Source organism: Hordeum vulgare, chromosome 5H, assembly GCF_904849725.1.
Source record: "Hordeum vulgare subsp. vulgare chromosome 5H, MorexV3_pseudomolecules_assembly, whole genome shotgun sequence".
Taxonomy (NCBI): Eukaryota; Viridiplantae; Streptophyta; class Magnoliopsida; order Poales; family Poaceae; genus Hordeum; species Hordeum vulgare.
This window is the reverse complement of record NC_058522.1, coordinates 71,226,783-71,245,528: the sequence shown is the minus strand read 5'-3', so window position 1 is coordinate 71,245,528 and position 18,746 is coordinate 71,226,783. Positions and strand designations below refer to the sequence as shown.

The 18,746-nt window shown below is 42.0% G+C and overlaps 1 protein-coding gene across 1 annotated transcript; it reads right to left on the bottom strand.

Annotated features, from left to right (window-relative positions):
• Positions 1–257: 257 nt before the first annotated feature.
• On the bottom strand, positions 258–4,401 carry LOC123397542 (metal transporter Nramp6-like). Its single transcript, XM_045092070.1, has 4 exons — positions 3,668–4,401; positions 2,166–2,302; positions 1,433–2,082; positions 258–865 (listed from the first exon to the last, which is right to left on the bottom strand). Exons 1-4 carry the CDS (start codon positions 4,312–4,314, stop codon positions 656–658), a joined length of 1,644 nt encoding a protein of 547 aa, XP_044948005.1. The 5' UTR covers positions 4,315–4,401; the 3' UTR covers positions 258–655.
• Positions 4,402–18,746: the final 14,345 nt, after the last annotated feature.

The window sequence follows — 18,746 nt, the reverse complement described above, 5'->3', positions numbered from 1 at the left end:
ACCTGACCGTGCTGTTCCATGATTCTGATAGCCTCCCTCCCTCTACATGCCGATTTTTGTGTATTTATTCTCTTCATCGCCATCCTCCACTATGGCAGTATGACAGTTTCAGGAATAAATTCCCACCAGGCATCAAAGCATCATGTCTTATTTTCATCAAGAGACAGCGAAAGCTTCCAATATCTTTGCGTTATTTAACAAGAAGAAAAACACGGAGTATATTATAAGTAGTTCAAGGACAATATAGCACATTCCCATCACCGAAGTATCAGTACCAATAACATATCATGGAGACATTCGTACAAACAATAGTCAGAATTGGGTCATCACATTCACTGTCCAGATAGAAATGGTTTCATGTACAGATGAAGTATAAGATTACACTGCTTTCTTCCTCTTCTACTCTTCTCTGTCTCTACGCCTTAGTTTGCCGACAAATAAAGAATTAGACAAAAGGAATGAACGCGAAGCTGTTCAGCAGCATCACCAATTCACTGCCCTGTAAATTTCCCACCTTCCGCTGGTTCGGGTCTATTGCAACAACTCAAATGTCACTGTACACTGTGGATCCCCGGTCTGTGTTCTCGAAGAGAAGCCTTCTATAAGTTGAGAGGTTATGGTTGTGTAATAAGAGAGCAAAATTTGGTTACAGCTGTCATGACAACCTCTTGCGTATCGCCACGATCATCTGGTTGGAGATTTCGGTGCCCCGCAGAATGAGGTACAATACGAATGAGGCATAGGCAAGTACTGCCACGCAGAGAACCGAGCCGTACAATGGACCTCGTATTTCAGATGAGAAGAAGTCAACCAAGAGATATCCGTTGATTGTGATCAATAGTGCAGCCACTGTCCAAGTTACAGCCTGCATAGAGATGCCCAAACATGGTGAGAACGTGATCATCCTGAACAATGCGGAATTTAAACAGAGGGGCTAGAGAAAATAATGTTCAGGTGACCACATTACAAGGTTGTGCAAGTGTTGATTTTAGTATATATTTGTCTGATACAAGTCCTACAAAAACAAATAAACACTGGGGAGAAAATAGTGGTCACCTATTAAATAAATATATAACCCAGTGGCTTATGAATTTAGGGCAGAAGGTTTTGTCAAAGCATGCACCTACATATGAATTTCAGCAAAATCTAGAATCGTTAACCAGAAAAAAACCACAACTAGGCTCTACAATTTCCATAAGGGAACACTGGCTACAGTACTGCAATTATTTGCAAGCAAATGTGCCAGCATTTTTAACCTAGAAACAGACCTGCACATGAATAATCTTAAAACATACATCCCTCCAGAGAATATCGTGTGGCTAGGTAAATGCTTCCACACAGAGCATCTGAGCATGCCAGAAAATAAAGGTGCACAAGTATATGAAGAAAAAAACAGGAGAAGGATTAGATCTGAGGTTAAGGAAGGACTTACTTGCATTTTACGACCTATTCTAAAAACGCCCATGACTTGTTCCTTGGATACCAAGGTTATCAGAGGAATCAGTGCAAAAGGAATCTGAATTGATTGAAGCACATTGAGCCACTCGTTTAGAACATCTAGTGCATCAGATGAATCAAAGAACAGAGCCACAATTATAGTCGGCACAATTGCGAAGCTTCTGGTGATTAGCGCCCTGAGCCATTTCTTTAACCTCAAATTTAGGAACCCACCCATTATAAACTGTCCAGCATAAGTTCCTGTTATTGTGCTACTCTGCCCGGCCGCTAGTAGCCCAATCCCCCAAATGTAGAGGATAGGTAAAAAGCCCCCACCAAACTTCTCTTGTAGATATTGCCCAGCGTTTTCGAGGCCGATACTGCCAGCTTCTTTACTACCATAGAATCCTTTAGCGAAAACAGTTGTGACAAAGAGATTTATCATGAAGGATATAGCCAACGCGACCGTTGACTCTATTGAGTAGTATCTCAATGCTTCACGGACTTGATACTCCTTTTTTGGGTCTATTTTTCTCGATTGTACAAGCGCTGAATGGAGGAAAACGTTGTGGGGCATAATAACACAACCAACAACCCCAACTGCTTGTCTTATTGTCTTAGAGCTCAATTTTGGAACCAAAATACCTGTTTATAAATTAGGCGCGATCAATGGACAGGAGTATATGGGACAAGTTAAAGCATCAAAGGCTAATCTGTGAGAAACTTACCAATTAACAGGTCCTTTCCATTAGGCTTGGTATCAGTGAACATCCATGCAAAGGACACTGCCATCGTTGCAATCAAAACTGCAAATACAGCTTCCAGTTTCCTCACACCATAGTTCTCAAGAGAAAGGAAAATGAAACTGACAAAAGGTAATAACGAGGTAAGTTGATGATTCAAAAAATATAGCTAAATAGCTTTCTAGCTTTAGATTATATAAATAGACGTACCAAAGGCATGTGACAGAACATGCAAAGTACAGCGATGTTAGCCATATCCAGGCCCAATGCGAAGGTATAAATTCAGATAACAATATCAGTTGTACTAATGTTATAAACAAATGGTTAGTTCTAAATTGTGAGTTTGAGACCATTTGGAAAAAGAAGTGTATGTCGATATTAATATGCAATTCAAGGACCATCTGTAGAACTTTGGAATGAGATGCAAATAAAAGTTCACAGAATCAAACTCCTGTCAAAAGCATTAAATTAACCTAAAGAATCACAGAATCTTAAGCAGTGGCTAAGAAGCATACTTTTCGGTACAAGCGTTCCCAACATCTAACTCTTGTGAAATAAAATAATGTATGCATATGTCAGCAGCATTAATTCATCGTACAAAAGCCAGTATGACCTTCCCTTTATAACCAGAGATCAAGAAAATCATACAGTACACTCATGCCACAATATCTAAGGATGAGAAGAGCACAACAAAACGTTGTAGGGAACAAAATCTAACAAGAAGATCACAAATAAAGTTGCCAGGAGTCGTCGCCGGTAAGTTAGCCACTATTCAGGAAAACAGATTACTACTCGATTCGGTTTTTATCCATGCCAGCCATCCCTAACCACCAATGTGATTCTAAGTTTCAAATAAAACCAAGTGCCAATCAATCGCATAACAAACCTCTCTGATCTTTTCATCGCAAGGGTTCAGAAAATTCCAGTTTCTGTAGTTGCTAAGCAGAAACGAATTAAAATTCAAGCTTTTAACTTCTAATTAAAATTTTGCTGATTCTTGTCAAGGAAGGTAAATGTCTGCAACCCTCGTATCTCATAGGGCAGAATGAATTAAAAGTAGGCCAAATGTACATCGTCACTTGTCACTTCACTGGTAGTACAACCTCAACAAAAAAGATCAAGCAATCCTGTAGCTGAGAATTAAAGCAAGCGTGCATCATGATTTACAACCAAATCTGCACCAAACCAACACCTAACCATGTTGGGTCCTCAAACTAACGTGACGCTACCATAAGCAGTGACAGTAAGCAAATAACTAACTGAGATCTAACACTAAAACCTCGCCCAAATGTCACTAGCAACGACTGGGACAAAAATCACTTTTCCAGTTTCTCATCTTTTGGTAAAATCCCTAGTGCTGATTAGACAAAGAGCAACTTATTTTGGAACTATTCTGTGATTCAGCACCTTGTCTACAATCAAATTAGTCCAATTGCAAAAAAAATATAAAAAAAATCAACAGCCAATGGGAGGAAGTCCAAACTCACCAATCCAAGGCGGTGATGACAACGCCGGCCCAGAGCGGCAGATACCCATTGCTAAGGATCTTGATGGCGATCGCGCTTCCAATGACCTCCTGGATGTCAGCGCCGACCATGGCGACCTCGGCCATGAGCCAGAGAGCGCGGCGCGCCCAGTCGGGGTACTCGTCGCGGCAGAGCTCGGCGAGGTGCCGGCCGGTGGCGACCCCGAGGCGCGCGGCGAGGAGCTGCACGAGGAGGCCCATGGCGGTGGCCCACATGAGCAGCCACAGCAGCGTGTCTCCGGCCGCGGCACCGGCCTGGAGGTCCCCCTCGAGGTTGCCCGGGTCCAAGAAGGCGATGCTCATCAGGAAGCCGGGGCCCGTGAAGAGCCAGAGCTTCCGCCACGAGAAGGGCGGCGAGCCCGAGGACGAGGCGAGCTGCGCCTCCAGGTCGGCGTCCGCGTCCGGGTCGTCCGAGATGGAGACGATGACCTTCTCGGACGCCTCGAACGCGCGCTCCTCGAGGTCCTCCTCCTCCTCGCGGCCGCTGCTGCTGCCGCCGTCGCCGTGGTCGCCCCCGGGCGCCGAGGCGGGAAGGAGGGCGAGCGCCTCATCGTCGGCTCGGGCCGCACCGGCGTCTCCCGCGGCGCCGGAGCCGGCGTGGGCGGACATCGAGATGCGTTTCTGTGCGAGTTTACGCCGCGACGGTGCGGCGATTTCGCGGGGCACGTGGTCGGCACGTGCCAGCCTCCCCAACCGGATGCTTCGTGACACCACTATCTCGACCTTTTTGGACCCTTTTATAGTAGTAGTAGTACGCTTATTAATCTTTCTCGGATCGATAGTGCAGCCTTCTGCTTAGTCCTACTCTCGTCGTGTCTATTTGGTTGTCCCTGAAAAAGATATACAGTATTATTTTGTTTTGTTTTGTGCCTGTGGAAATCGATGATAGGATTCTGTAATCAGCAGACAACTCAAAGCCTTTGGGCCATCCTGCACCACGATTTGGTATGATGTCCTGTTTTCGACATATAGGCTAGTTGATGATAGATCTATGCACACATGCTCCCTCCATCTCAATATGTCATTATCTCTTCCATCAAATGGTCTAGGCATGACTTGCTTTGCTCAGTCTTCTTCAACACCTTCACTTTATAAATACAACCAATCTACTTGTAAAAAAATAATCAAGAGTTATAAAAGGGCTATTGCTTCTGCCCATCTGTCATTAAAATTACCCTTAGAGTTGACGTAAATTATTCACTGTATCTTTCATAAATGAAAAAATGAGTTGATTTGCTACATGGGTTGTTTTCTTTAACTTGTATATACTGTTTGGCCCCTATTTAAACACAACCACACACTCGGTCCAATGGTCAAAGCCTTACGCCGCCACCTAGGAGACCTGAGCTCAACCCGAGACTCGTCCCTTTTTCACTCCCTTATTCAAATGCCCTTTTTTGTGACACCACTATCTCGACCTTTTTGGATCCTTTTATAGTAGCATGCTTATTAATCCTTCTGGATCGACAGTGCAGCCTTCTGCTAGTCCTATTCTCCTATTGTGGCCATGTTTATCAGAAATTTAGGATGTCCCTGGTATACCTTCTATTTTGTGTGAAAATGAGCTTTATTTTTATCGGTTATGAATGATAGGATTACAATCAGTAACCAACAAACAACTCTGAGCTTTTGGGTCAGCCTGCGATCACAATTTAGTACGATGCTTCGCTTTCGACATATAGGCTAGTCGATCCGTGACCTTATTCTAGAGATGATCAGTAATATAAAACATGCTCTATCTATCTCGTTTATAGCGTTGAATTTGATTTGCTCCATGGATGAAACATGGATTAGCAAGAACTTCTGCGTTGCTTCAACTTTAGCCGAGACATTATCATGCAAGGTATCATTTCGAACTTGCCAATTTCTTCATATGATCATTAGGACCCTCGTTCATTCCACATTCATAAGTGTGAGCAACAAGCCAAACAATCATTCATCACCGGTGTTTAGTATTGTCTTCTTTGTTGGGATCTTTCAAATCTCGCCCATGGTGTCCCAGACAACACTTGTCGTCGGGCAGGAAATGACCACATGGTAGTACACTTATTAATCCTTCTCGGATCGATAGTCTGCAGCCTTCTGCTTAGTCCTACTCTCATCGTGTCTATTTGGTTGTCCCTCGAAAAGATTTTTTGATTTGCTTTGTGCCTGTGGAAATCGATGATAGGATTCTGTAATCAGCAGACAACTCAAAGCCTTTGGGCCATCCCGCACCACGATTTAGTATGATGTCCTGTTTTCGACATATAGGCTAGTTGATGATATTCTACAAACGATCTATACACACATGATCCCTCCATCTCAATATGTCCTTATCTCTTCCATCAAATTGTCTAGGCATGACTTGTTCTGCTCAGTCTTCTTCAACACCTTTGGTTTATAAATACAACCAATCTACTTGTAAAAAAATAATCAAGAGTTATAAAACGGCTATTGCTTCTGCCCATCTGTCATTAAAATTACCCTTAGAGTTGACATAGATTATCCAATGTATCTTTCATAAGTGAAAAAATGAGATGATTCGCTGCATGGGTTGTTTTCTTTAACTTATATACTGTTCGACCCCTATTTAAACATAACCACACACCCAGCCCAATGCTCAAAGCCTTACGCCGCCACCTAGGAGACCTGAGCTCAACCTGATACCCGTCCCTTTTTCACTCCGTTATTCAAATGCCATTTTTGTGACACCACTATCTCGACCTTTTTGGATCCTTTTATAGTAGCATGCTTATTAATCCTTCTCGGATAGACACCGCAGCCTTCTGCTAGTCTTACTCTCCTATTATGGCCATGTCTATTAAGAATTTAGGATGCCCTTGATATACCTTTTATTTTGTGTGAAAAAGAGCTTTATCTTATCGATTATGAATGATAGGATTACAATCAGTACCTAGTAGACAACTCCAAGCTTTTGGGTCAGCCTAGGACCACCATTTAGTTCGATGCTCCGCTTTCGACATATAGGCTAGTCGATCCATAACCTTATTCTACGATCAGTCATATAAAACATGCTCTCTCTACCTCAACATCTTATTTATAGCGTTAAATTTGATTTGCTACAATGATGAAACATGGATTAGCAAGAACTTATGCATTGCTTCAACTTTAGCCGAGACATTATCATGCAAGGTATCATTTTGAACTTGCCAATTTCTTCATATGATCATCTGGACCCTCGTTTGTTCCACATTCGTAAGTGTAACCAGCAAGTCAAACAATCATTCAACATTGGTGTTTAGTATTGTCTCCTTTGTTGGGATCTTTCAAATCTCGCCCATCGCGTCCCATACAGCACATGTTGGTGATATGTGCATAGGTTACCGATTAACATGTGCCACACTAGGCGCTCACCATATGCCACACTCGTTGCCTCCCCACCTTGTTGTTGTATATGATGTGTAACAGCAAGGCGGTGTGCACTCGGTACTGTATATTGGACATCTTTTCCCGAACGTCATGTTGGAAAACCTTTAGTCATCTTAGGAGACACTTTTATTTTCAAAATTTTCCCTATATCCGTTGCAATGAAGTGCTCATTCAACCTCTCTTCATCACAGACCCATTCAACACAAGGAACTGCTCCACCCAAGTTAATCGATAATTATCTTTTTTTGTTCAATGGTTGATGCGATCCCCCTATAGAATCCACGGGTCTCGTCACACTCTCACAATTTTCTATTACCAACTCTTCATATCATACACCTTTCTTAAAAAGTTCTAGGCCATGTTCTATTCCTTTTCCACGGGAGAAACATTGCTTGCAAAAACTGCGTCCAATAAATTTCCATGTATGTGGTATTTTTCTTTCAATAGTGGCGTGCACAAATCATCCGGGTTCTTTAATGGTCTCTAGACTTGCCGCTCACACAGCTTTGTTAAACATTCTCATATCACGAGAGCCAAGACCACCTTGATTCTTTGAGTGTATCATTTTCTTGCATGCAATCCAATGCCTATTATGCTTTCCATTTTCCACTCCCACCAATAAATCGGAATCCTCTGAGTAAAGCCATAACAAGTTGATATCGATAATTTAAACACTCTCATGATGTAGGTTGGTATTGCCCGCGCCATCAATTTGATCAAAGTTTCCTTCTCTACTTAAGAAGATTGCTTCTCTCCCTAGTCAACAAAATTTTTACTCATCGAAGCCTCGAGGGATTAAAACTTACCCATGTCCATACGGTTCTTTGGCACAGGGAGGCCTACATATCGATCCTCAAAATACTAATTGATCACAGCCGACACCTTATTTACTTCCCATCGACCGCCCATTGGGAAACTCTCTTCAAACATGACGTCGCACTTGCTTGATCTAGTACCGGACCCGTACCACTAGCATAGATTGAGATAATGTTGTTTACAATTTTCCACGCTCCTTTGTTACCTAGAAAAAATTAGAGTATCATCAACATACAGTTTATGGGACACTGCTGTGCCATCCAACAGATCACCACCGGACTTAAGCCCTCATTTTGCATCGCCTCCTGGATCAAAATTGACAATGAGTCAGCAACAAATAAGAATCAAAAAGGTGATAATGGGTCACATTGTCTAGCCATCTTGTTGGCGAGAACGACTCAAGCAACTTCCCACTAAAGTTCACTGCATAACGCACATCGTGACATATTGTGTTGCCCAATGTATCCTCTTTGCAGAGAACCCAATCTTTCTCAATGGATTTTCTAGAAAGAACCAATAAACTCGGTCATATGCTTTTGGAAGGTCTGACTTATATGTATAGCTCGACGTGTCCTCATTACACCCTGTTCGATATGGTGCACAACTTCAACGCCATCATAGCATTGTCTGCGATTAAGCGAGTGGAACAAAGGAACTTTTGTTCTCACAAATAATCTCATCCATTGTAGTCCTCAACCTCTTCACCATACTCTATCTTAGAAAGAACGTTACATGGAGAAATAGGGAAAAAATCATTTATGATTTATGGTTGACTGATTTTTGGAATAAGCACTATGCTTGTTTCATTCACACCATGTGGCAACCTTCATTCCCTAAAAAACTCCTTTGCAGCTACCAACACCCCGTACTTCAAAGTATTCACGTTTCTTTGGGAAAATGGACAGGAATTTCGTACAACCCCACAACCTTCAGCGGGCTGATATGGAAAGGGGTGTCACCAATCTCTTCATCTATGAATCCTTATCATTCATGGCCTTGGTGATTCGTCCTGGAAGAAGTCCCAAGATCAAGCCCGACTCCAAAGTCGGGTCTTTTGTATAAATCTCTTAAAAATATGAGGGTGTCATTCTCTCCGTGGCTAGAGGAACCAAGCACCATACTCCATCATCTTTTTTACTTTACTTATACAGTTTTTCCTACATCTCAAAATTGCTTGTCTCTAAAAAAGCAAGTGTTTTCGTCACCTTCCTTCAGCCAATTTATGTGTGATCTCTACACCCACATCATCTCCTCTCTATAAAGCAACTCATCCATTATATGCATCCCTTTTCCCGAGTCAATCCACGGTCTGCCCAGTTTGGATTAACTCCGCTAGTTCCTCTCTCACCTGTTTGAGCTCTCGGTGAACTGGTCCAAACTTACGGTTGCTTCATTCATGCAACTCACTCATCACTTGTTTCAAGGATATTACCATTCTCCTAAGTCTTCTCTTTGTTTCTATTTGACCCGAGCATTACTAATGACTTCTAGTAATGAAGCTTCTTGTTCCCACATCATTTCACACCAGGTCCACAACATCATGGGCCAACTACACAAGCTGGACTAAGAGAGGGCAGTTGTCCAACCGTGAAGATGTGAGATGCTCTAGTTCAGCATTAGGGAACAACTATATCCACTCAAAGTCTACTCAAACTCGGTCCAGCCGCACCTTTACATTGCGATCTCCTCGTTGGTGGTTATCATAAGAATACAGAAAGCCTCGAGAACCAATATCCATCAACTCACAAATTGTCAATGCATCCCTAAACGCATGATACGTCTCCAACATATCTATAATTTTTTATTGTTCCATGTTGTTATATTATCATTCTTGGATGTTTTATGATCATTTTATAACAGTTTTATATCATTTGTTGGGACTAACCTATTGACATAGTGCTTAGTGTTAGTTGCTATTTTTTGTTTTTTTCCTTTGCAGAAAATCAATATTAGATGAAGTCCAAATGCCACAAAACTTTACGGAGATTTTTTTAGAACTTGGGAGCCAAGGATGAGCACCAGACAAGGCCCACACAACCCACTAGGCACGAGGGCGCGACCTGGTGTCTAGTGTGGCCCTCGGGCGCCTCCTCCACCGCCTCTGAGATCTACAAATACCCCAATATTCCGAAAACCCTAGGGTATTCAATGAAAAATCATTTCATCCATCGCAAGTTCCCGAAGCCACATAATCCAATCTAGAGCTCGTTCCAGAGAGGAACACGATCACGAAGGGGTTCATCATCCTCATTAGTGCTCCTCCAATGATGCGTGAGTAGTTCGTATCAGACCTACGGGTCCGTATGCAGTAGCTAGATGGCTTTCTCTCTCATTCTGTTTCTCAATACAATGGTCTCTTGGAGATCCATATGATGTAACTCATTCTTTTGCGGTGTGTTTGTTGGGATCCGATGAATTGTGAGTTTATGCTTAGATCTATGAAATCATATTCATGCTTCTCTGGTATTTGTTTTTTGTTTGGCCAACTTGATCTTTTATATTGCAATGGGAAGAGGTACTTTGTGATGGGATTCGATCTTGCGATGCTCAATCTTAGTGACAGAAAGAGATAAGCCACGCATGTATCCTTGCTATCAAGGATAACCCGATGGGGTCTAGTCCTACATGAATAGATATTGTCTACATCGTGTCATCGTTCTTAAGGCATTACTCTGTTTGTCCATGAACTCAATACACTAGATGCATGCTGGATAGCAGTCGATGTGTGGAGGAATAGAAGTAGATGCACGCAGAAGTCGATCTACTTGTCTTGGACGTGATGCCTATATACATGATCATAGTATTGAATATCGTCATAATTATTTGCTCTTCTATAAATTTCCCAGCAGTAATTTGTCTACCCACCATTTGCTATTTTGTTGAGAGAAGCCACTAGTGAAACCTACGGCCCCGGGTCTACTTCACATCATCTATTTGCAATCTCTACTTTGCTATTCGTGTTTCTATTTTATTTGCTCTTTTATTTTCACATCTATATTATCAAAAAACCCAAAAATAAATTGCTGCATTTTGTTTTCTATCACTCTTATTTGCACCTATCAATCTATCCTTACTTTACCCACGAGGGATTAACAACCCCTCTACACGTTGGGTTGCGAGGATTTGCTATTTGTGTGCAGGTACCGCTTACATAATCTTGCGGATCTTCCTACCCGATTGATACCTTGGTTTCATAACTAAGGAAAATACTTGTCGTCGCTATGCTACATTGATGACCCACAAGTATAGGGGATCAATCGTAGTCCTTTCGATAAGTAAGAGTGTCGAACCCAACGAGGAGAAGAAGGCTCTGATAAACGGTTTTCAGCAAGGTAATAACTGCAAGCACTGAAAGTAGCGGTAACAAGTGATGGTGTAGTGGCGTGAAACATAGCAAGCGAAAAGTAACAAGTAACAAGTAGTAGCAACGGTGCAGCAAAGTGGCCCAATCCCTTTTGTAGCAAGGGACAAGCCTGAGCAAAGTCTTATAAGAGGAAAAACGCTCCCGAGGACACACGGGAATTTCTGTTATGCTAGTTTCATCATGTTCATATGATTTGCGTTCGTTACTTTGATAGTTTGATATGTGGGTGGACCGGAGCTTGGGTACTGACCTTACTTGGACAAGCATCCCACTTATGATTAACCCCTCTCGCAAGCATCCGCAACTACGAAAGAAGAATTAAGACAACGTCTAACCATAGCATTAAACTAGTGGATCCAAATCAGCCCCTTACGAAGCAACACATAAACTAGGGTTTAAGCTTCTGTCACTCTAGCAACCCATCATCTACTTACTACTCCCCAATGCCTTCCTCTAGGCCCAAATATGGTGAAGTGTTATGTAGTCGACGTTCACATAACACCACTAGAGGAAAAACAACATACATCATATCAAAATACCGAACGAATACCAAATTCACATGACTATTATTAGCATGACTTATCCCATGTCCTCAGGAACAAAAGTAACTACTCACAAAGCATAATCATAATCGTGATCAGAGGTGTAATGAGTAGCATCAAGGATCTGAACATAAACTCTTCCACCAAGTAATCCAACTAGCATCAACTACAAAGAGTAATCAACACTACTAGCAACTTTACAAGTACCAATCGGAGTCACGAGATGGAGATTGGTTACAAGAGATGAACTAGGGTTTGGAGAGGAGATGGTGCTAATGAAGATGTTGATGGAGATGACTCCCCTCGGATGAGAGGAGTGTTGGTGATGATGATGGCGGCGATTTCCCCCTCCGGGAGGGAAGTTTCCCCGGCAAGATCGTCTTGTCGGAGCTCTAGATTCGTTCTGCTCAAGTTCCGCCTCGTGGCGGCGGCGAATCCACGAAAAGGCTCCACCCTGATTTTTTCTCGGACGAAACCCTTCATATAGCAAAAGAGGGGGGGGGGGGTAGTGGGCCACCAGGGTGCCCACAAGCCCTGTTGCCACGACCAGGGGGGTAGGCCACGACAACCAGGCTTGTGGGCCCCTGGCAGCTCCCCTGTGACACTTCTTTCGCCCAGTATTTTTTATATATTCCCGAAAAATTCCACGTTGATTTTCAGGGCATTTGGAGTTGGGTAGAATAGAGGACTCAGACTTGCTCCTTTTCCAGTCCAGAATTCCAGTTGCCGGTATTCTCCCTCTTCAAATAAACCTTGCAAAATAAGAGAGGAAAGGCATAAGTATGGTACCACAAAGTATAACAACAATCCATAAAGCGATAAATATCAACATGAAAGCATGATGCAAAATGGACGTATCAACTCCCCCAAGCTTAGACCTCGCTTGTCCTCAAGCGATAACCAAGATCCATAAACATGTCCACATGTTTAGGGATGAAGGTGTTGATAAAACATAATACGGACATGAGGGCATCATGATCACACATAGAACAGCAATACATCATAAATATTCTTATGGGAAAGCAACAATTCCTTCACAAAGCAAAATATGAATCAAAAACCTTACCGAGAAGTAGCCAACAACAATCCATAGTCATTGAAGCAATTGCAATTTATCATATCATCAGAAAGAGTCAAATAAGAGCTTGTAAAGCAAATCCACATACTCAATCATCTCTTTTGTTTTCCACAATTGTTACAACTCACGTGGTACTCATGGTATCAAAGTTTCAGTTGGACACAGAGAAAGATAGGGGCTTATAATTTTGCCTCCCAACCATTTACCTCAAGGGTAAAGTGAACAATAATAAAGCATAAGTACTCAACTCCAAATTGATATATGAATATAGATCTTTCCCAAGCATATGACAGTCACCAAGAAAAAGGCTAAATAAGGAATTGGTGAAGATCACCATGACTCTTACAAGGGCAAAAAGAAAAGGTACAAGATAGGCCCTTCGCAGAGGGAAGCAGAGGTTGTCATGCGCTTTTGAGGTTTGGATGCTTGTCCTCTTAGTGCGGAGGAACATCACTTTATATTGCCTCCTGTGATAAAGAACTTTATTATGCAGTCTGTCGCTTTTATGTCTTCCTCATCACAGGTTCGTATATAGCTTATTTTCCACACACTAATAGATCATACATATTAGAGAGCAATTTTTATTGCTTGCAACGATGACAACTTACTCGAGGGATCTTATTCAATCCATAGGTAGGTATGGTGGACACTCATGGCAAAACTGGGTTGAAGGTTTATGGATGCACAAGTAGTATCTCTACTTGGTACGGGAGTTTTGGCTAATATGAGGTGGAAGCAAACATCACATGCTAAGGGATCTCTAATCATATAACATTGTTTGGAACCAAGCAACCACAATTCATTATGTTGTCTTCCTTGTCCAACATCTACTTCTAAGCATATAATAGTTTGGTGAGTGCTCACAATTATAGAAGGTGTCTAAGATGATATATTTATATGTGAACCTCTCTTTCCTTATTACTTCTTATTAATTGCAACAATGACTGAGGTCTATGTTGGTCTACTCATAACAAGTTTCAATCATCATACTTGTTATATGTGAAGCTATCACTTTCCATAAGATCATCTCATGATCTTTCATGCTATCGTTCTTTTCATACTTTTGATCACGGCACAAAACAAAGCCCTTGACTGAGATACTCTTTATTAAATAGCTCGCAAGCTCGAATACATTGGGGAAGACACAAGGCAAAAGACTCAAACTAAAACACTAAACTTATTCCACTAAGAGAAGAAATAAAAACTGAAAAGGAAAGAACTAAAACAAAGGTAAAAGCAAAAGATATAAAGGTGATACGATACCAGGGAAACTCCCCCAAGCTTGGCATAAGCCAAGGGAGTTTCCCATACCGATGCTTAGTTGTCTTCCTTTGGTGGTGATGGTGGTGGAGTTGTTGAAGCAGTCTTGAGCTTATCTAATTTCCACTTGAGCATAAAGTTCTGCTCCCTTAGATCGTCATTTTCCTCCTCAAGCTTCAACACTCTATGACAAAGTTCCTGCTTACTCTCCTGCAAGAAACGATAAGGGATAAACAAGGTATTAGGCTTCTTCCTTTGGTCAGGGAGGCTTGACTTCTTGAACTCCACATGAGTGCATCCTGGTTGAGGTAGAGGAGCTTCCTCTTCATCGGAACTCGTTTGTTCCTTCCCTTTGGGATCATAGTCCTCTTCCTCGTCAGTGGTCCAACCATATGGTTCCAAGTCCCCATAGACCTTGGGGTTAGCAAGGTAATCAGCCACATAGCTCTCCCGCTCTGAATCTTGAGAAGACATCTTGACCTAGATTTGCGGCACAAACAGGCTTGGAACGAAAACAGAGGAAAACTGCGCGATACGGAGATCAAAATCCTCGGGCGTATATATAATGATTTTTTCTGGACCAGAAGGAGTGCTCCGCAAAAAACGGAGTCCGGGAGGCACACGAGGTGCCCACAAGCCCTGTTGCCGCGACCAGGGGGAGGCCGCGACAACCAAGCTTGTGGCCGCCTCGTGCGCTCTCCGGACTGCTTTTTATTTTTCTAATTTTCCATAAATTCCAAAACGGAGAAAATTTCCTATTGGAAAAGTTTCGGAGTCCAATTACTTACCGAAACACATACCTCTTCGTTTTCAGGGTCTGAAACAGGCTGATAAACATCCCTTATGTACTCCTCTGGAGTTATGATATTTATGATATTGGTCTCAACATTTATGGGAGTACCAGAGATATAATGCTTGATTCTTTGCCCATTCACCACTCTAGGAAAATTACCTTCCGTGTTATTGATTTTGATGGCACCGGAATGATATACTTCCTCGACAACGTAGGGACTTTCCCATTTAGCGAGAAGCTTGCCTGCGAAGAATTTTAAACGAGAATTGTATAGCAGGACATAATCACCTACATTGAACTCTCGTTTTTGTATTCTTTTATCGTGCCATCTCTTAACCTTTTCCTTGAACAACTTGGCATTCTCATATGCCTGGGCCCTGTATTCATCTAATGAGCTGATATCAAACAACCGCTTCTCACCGGCAAGTTTCAAATCGAAGTTGAGCTCTTTGATTGCCAAATAAGCTTTGTGTTCCAGCTCAAGAGGTAAATGACAGGCCTTACCGTAAACCATTTTATACGGCGACATGCCCATGGGATTCTTATAAGCAGTCCTATAAGCCCATAGTGCATCGTCAAGTTTTCTAGACCAATTCTTTCGAGATCTATTGACAGTCTTTTGTAAGATCAATTTGATCTCCCTATTACTAAACTCCACTTGACCACTAGACCGAGGATGATAAGGAGATGCAACTCTATGGTTGACATCATACTTAGCGAGCATCTTGCGGAAAACACCATGAATGAAGTGTGAACCGCCATCAGTCATCAGATATCTAGGGACTCCAAATCTTGGGAAAATGACTTCTATAAGCATCTTAATAGAGGTGTGGTGATTAGCATTTCTAGTGGGGATAGCTTCTAACCACTTAGTGACGTAATTCAAAGCAACTAAGATGTGAGTATACCCATTGGAACTCGGGTAAGGTCCCATATAATCAAAGCCCCAGACATCAAATGGTTCAATGACAAGTGAATAGTTCATAGGCATTTCCTGACGCTTACTGATGTTCCCTATTCTTTGGCATTCGTCACAAGACAAGACAAACTTACGTGCATCCTTGAAGAGAGTGGGCCAATAGAAACCTGATTGCAATACCTTATGAGCAGTTCTGTCTCCAGCATGGTGTCCTCCGTAGGCTTCGGACTGACACTTCTGCATGATTTGTCCCTGTTCATGTTCAGGCACACAACGTCTAATAACACCATCTACTCCTTCCTTATAAAGGTGAGGATCATCCCAAAAGTAGTGTCTTAAATCAAAGAAGAATTTCTTCTTTTGCTGGTAGGTGAAACTGGGTGGTATGTATTTGGCTACGATATAGTTTGCGTAAACAGCATACCACGGTGCACTATGTGAAGTGCAGATGACATTCAATTTCTCATCAGGAAAGCTGTCATCAATAGGTCGTGGGTCATCAAGGACATTCTCTAGCCTAGACAAGTTATCTGCTACAGGGTTATCAACACCCTTTCAGTCAACAACGTGCAAATCAAATTCCTGTATCAGGAGAACCCATCTGATTTGCCTAGGCTTAGCGTCCTTCTTCTCCATAAGGTACTTAATAGCAGCATGATCAGAGTGAATAGTGACTTTGGAGTCAACTATATAAGATCTGAACTTTTCACATGCAAACACGACTGCTAAAAACTCCTTCTCCGTAGTGGCATAGTTTCTTTGGGCACTGTCTAGAGTTTTACTAGCATAGTGAATGACATTCAACTTCTTGTCAACTCTTTGTCCTAGAACAGCACCAACAGCATAATCACTAGCATCACACATGATTTCAAAGGGCAAGTTCCAATCAGGTGGTTGAACAATAGGTGCGGTTATCAAGGCCTTCTTAAGTATTTCGAAAGCTTCCTCACAATCCTCATCGAAAACAAAAGGAACATCCTTCTGCAAGAGGTTGGTAAGAGGCCTAGAAATATTAGAGAAGTCTTTGATGAACCTTCTATAGAAACCAACATGACCTAGGAAACTTTGTATACCTATGATATCTGTGGGGCAAGGCATTTTCTCAATTGCATATACCTTAGCCTTATCAACTTCAATGCCTTTCTCAGAGATTTTGTGTCCTAAGACGATGCCTTCATTAACCATGAAGTGGCACTTCTCCCAGTTCAAGACGAGGTTGGTATCTTTGCATCTCTGTAAGACTCGATCAAGGTTGCTGAGGCAATCGTCAAAGGAAGAACCGTAAACGGAGAAATCATCCATGAAAACCTCAACAATCTTTTCACAGAAGTCGGAGAATATAGCCATCATACATCTTTGAAATGTGGCAGGTGCATTGCACAAGCCAACAAGCATACGTCTATAAGCAAAGGTACCGAAGGGGCAGGTGAAAGTGGTTTTCTCCTGATCAGATTGTGCAACAGGTATTTGCGAGAAACCTGAATAACCGTCTAGAAAGCAGAAGTGTGTGTGTTTAGATAGCATTTCTAGCATCTGGTCGATAAACGACAATGGATAATGGTCTTTCCTGGTTGCCTTGTTCAGTTTCCGGAAGTCTATCACCATCCTATAGCTAGTAATAATCCTCTATGGGATTAGTTCATTCTTATCATTAGGAACGATGGTGATACCTCCCTTCTTAGGTACGCAATGTACTGGACTTACCCAATCACTATGAGCAACAGGATAAATGATTCCTTCTTCCAGAAGCTTTAATATTTCTTTTCTCACGACCTCTTTCATCCTCGGATTTAATCTCCGTTGATGATCAGCAACTGGCTTAGAATCAGGATATGTTTTAATCTTGTGCTGACATAGAGTGGGACTAATACCCTTAAGATCATCAATAGTATATCCAATAGCAGCACGGTGCTTCCTCAAAGTTTTTAATAACTTCTTCTCTTCGTGATTCGAGAGGTGAGCACTAATAATAACAGGATATATCTCCTTCTCATCAAGATAGGCATACTTAAGAGTATCTTGTAACTGTTTTAGCTCGAACACATGATCACCCTTTGGTGGGGGAGGATCCAAAAGCAGTTCAACATGCAAATTATTCTTGAGAATAGGATACTGTTCTAAAACAATTTTATCTATCTCATCTCTTTCATCCATATGCATATCATTTTCATGCTCAAGCAGATATTGCTCTAAAGGATCCGTAGGAGGTACGGCAATAGAGGCAAGAGCAATGATTTCATCCTTACCAGACGACTCTTTTTCATGGGGTTGTCTTCCAAACTTGGAAAAGTTAAATTCATGAGACACACCCTCGAAACTAACAGTGATAGTCTGTTTAATGCAATTAATGTGAGCATTGACAGTGTTGAGAAAGGGTCTACCAAATATGATGGGTCAAAAGCTATCTTGTGCAGTAGCAAGGACGAAGAAATCAGTAGGATACTTCATCTTACCAAACAGGACTTCTACGTCTCTCACAATTCCCAGAGGGCAGATAGTGTCTCTATTAGCTAGCGTAATAGTGACATCAATGGGTTCTAACTCAGCAGGTGCAATCTCATCTTTGATTTCATCATAAAGGGACCGGGGTATTGCACTAACACTAGCACCCATATCACATAAACGATGATAACAGTGATCTCCTATCCGGACAGAAACAACGGGCAGGCCAACTACAGGTCCGTATTTGTCTTTCGCGTGAGGTTTAGCAATTCTAGCGAAGTCCTCACAGAATTTGATAACATGTCCGTCTATGTCTTCGGCTAAGATACCTTTGATAATAGAAACACTAGGTTCAACTCTAATTTCCTCAGGGTTGCAAGTGGTCTAATGTAACCCCTACGTATCATAGTTGGAGCTTTAGAATAATCCTTTTTCCTAGCGGTAAGGTGGTTTCT

Bases quoted from the DNA above. Each gene is read 5' to 3' on its own strand.
- LOC123397542 (XM_045092070.1), bottom strand. From the start codon at position 4,314: ATGTCCGCCCACGCCGGCTCCGGCGCCGCGGGAGACGCCGGTGCGGCC. The intron at 2,303-3,667 runs GTGAGTTTGGAC...ACCTTTTGTCAG, and splicing joins GTCATCACCGCCTTGGATTG to TTTCATTTTCCTTTCTCTTG. The intron at 866-1,432 runs GTAAGTCCTTCC...ATCTCTATGCAG, and splicing joins GAATAGGTCGTAAAATGCAA to GCTGTAACTTGGACAGTGGC.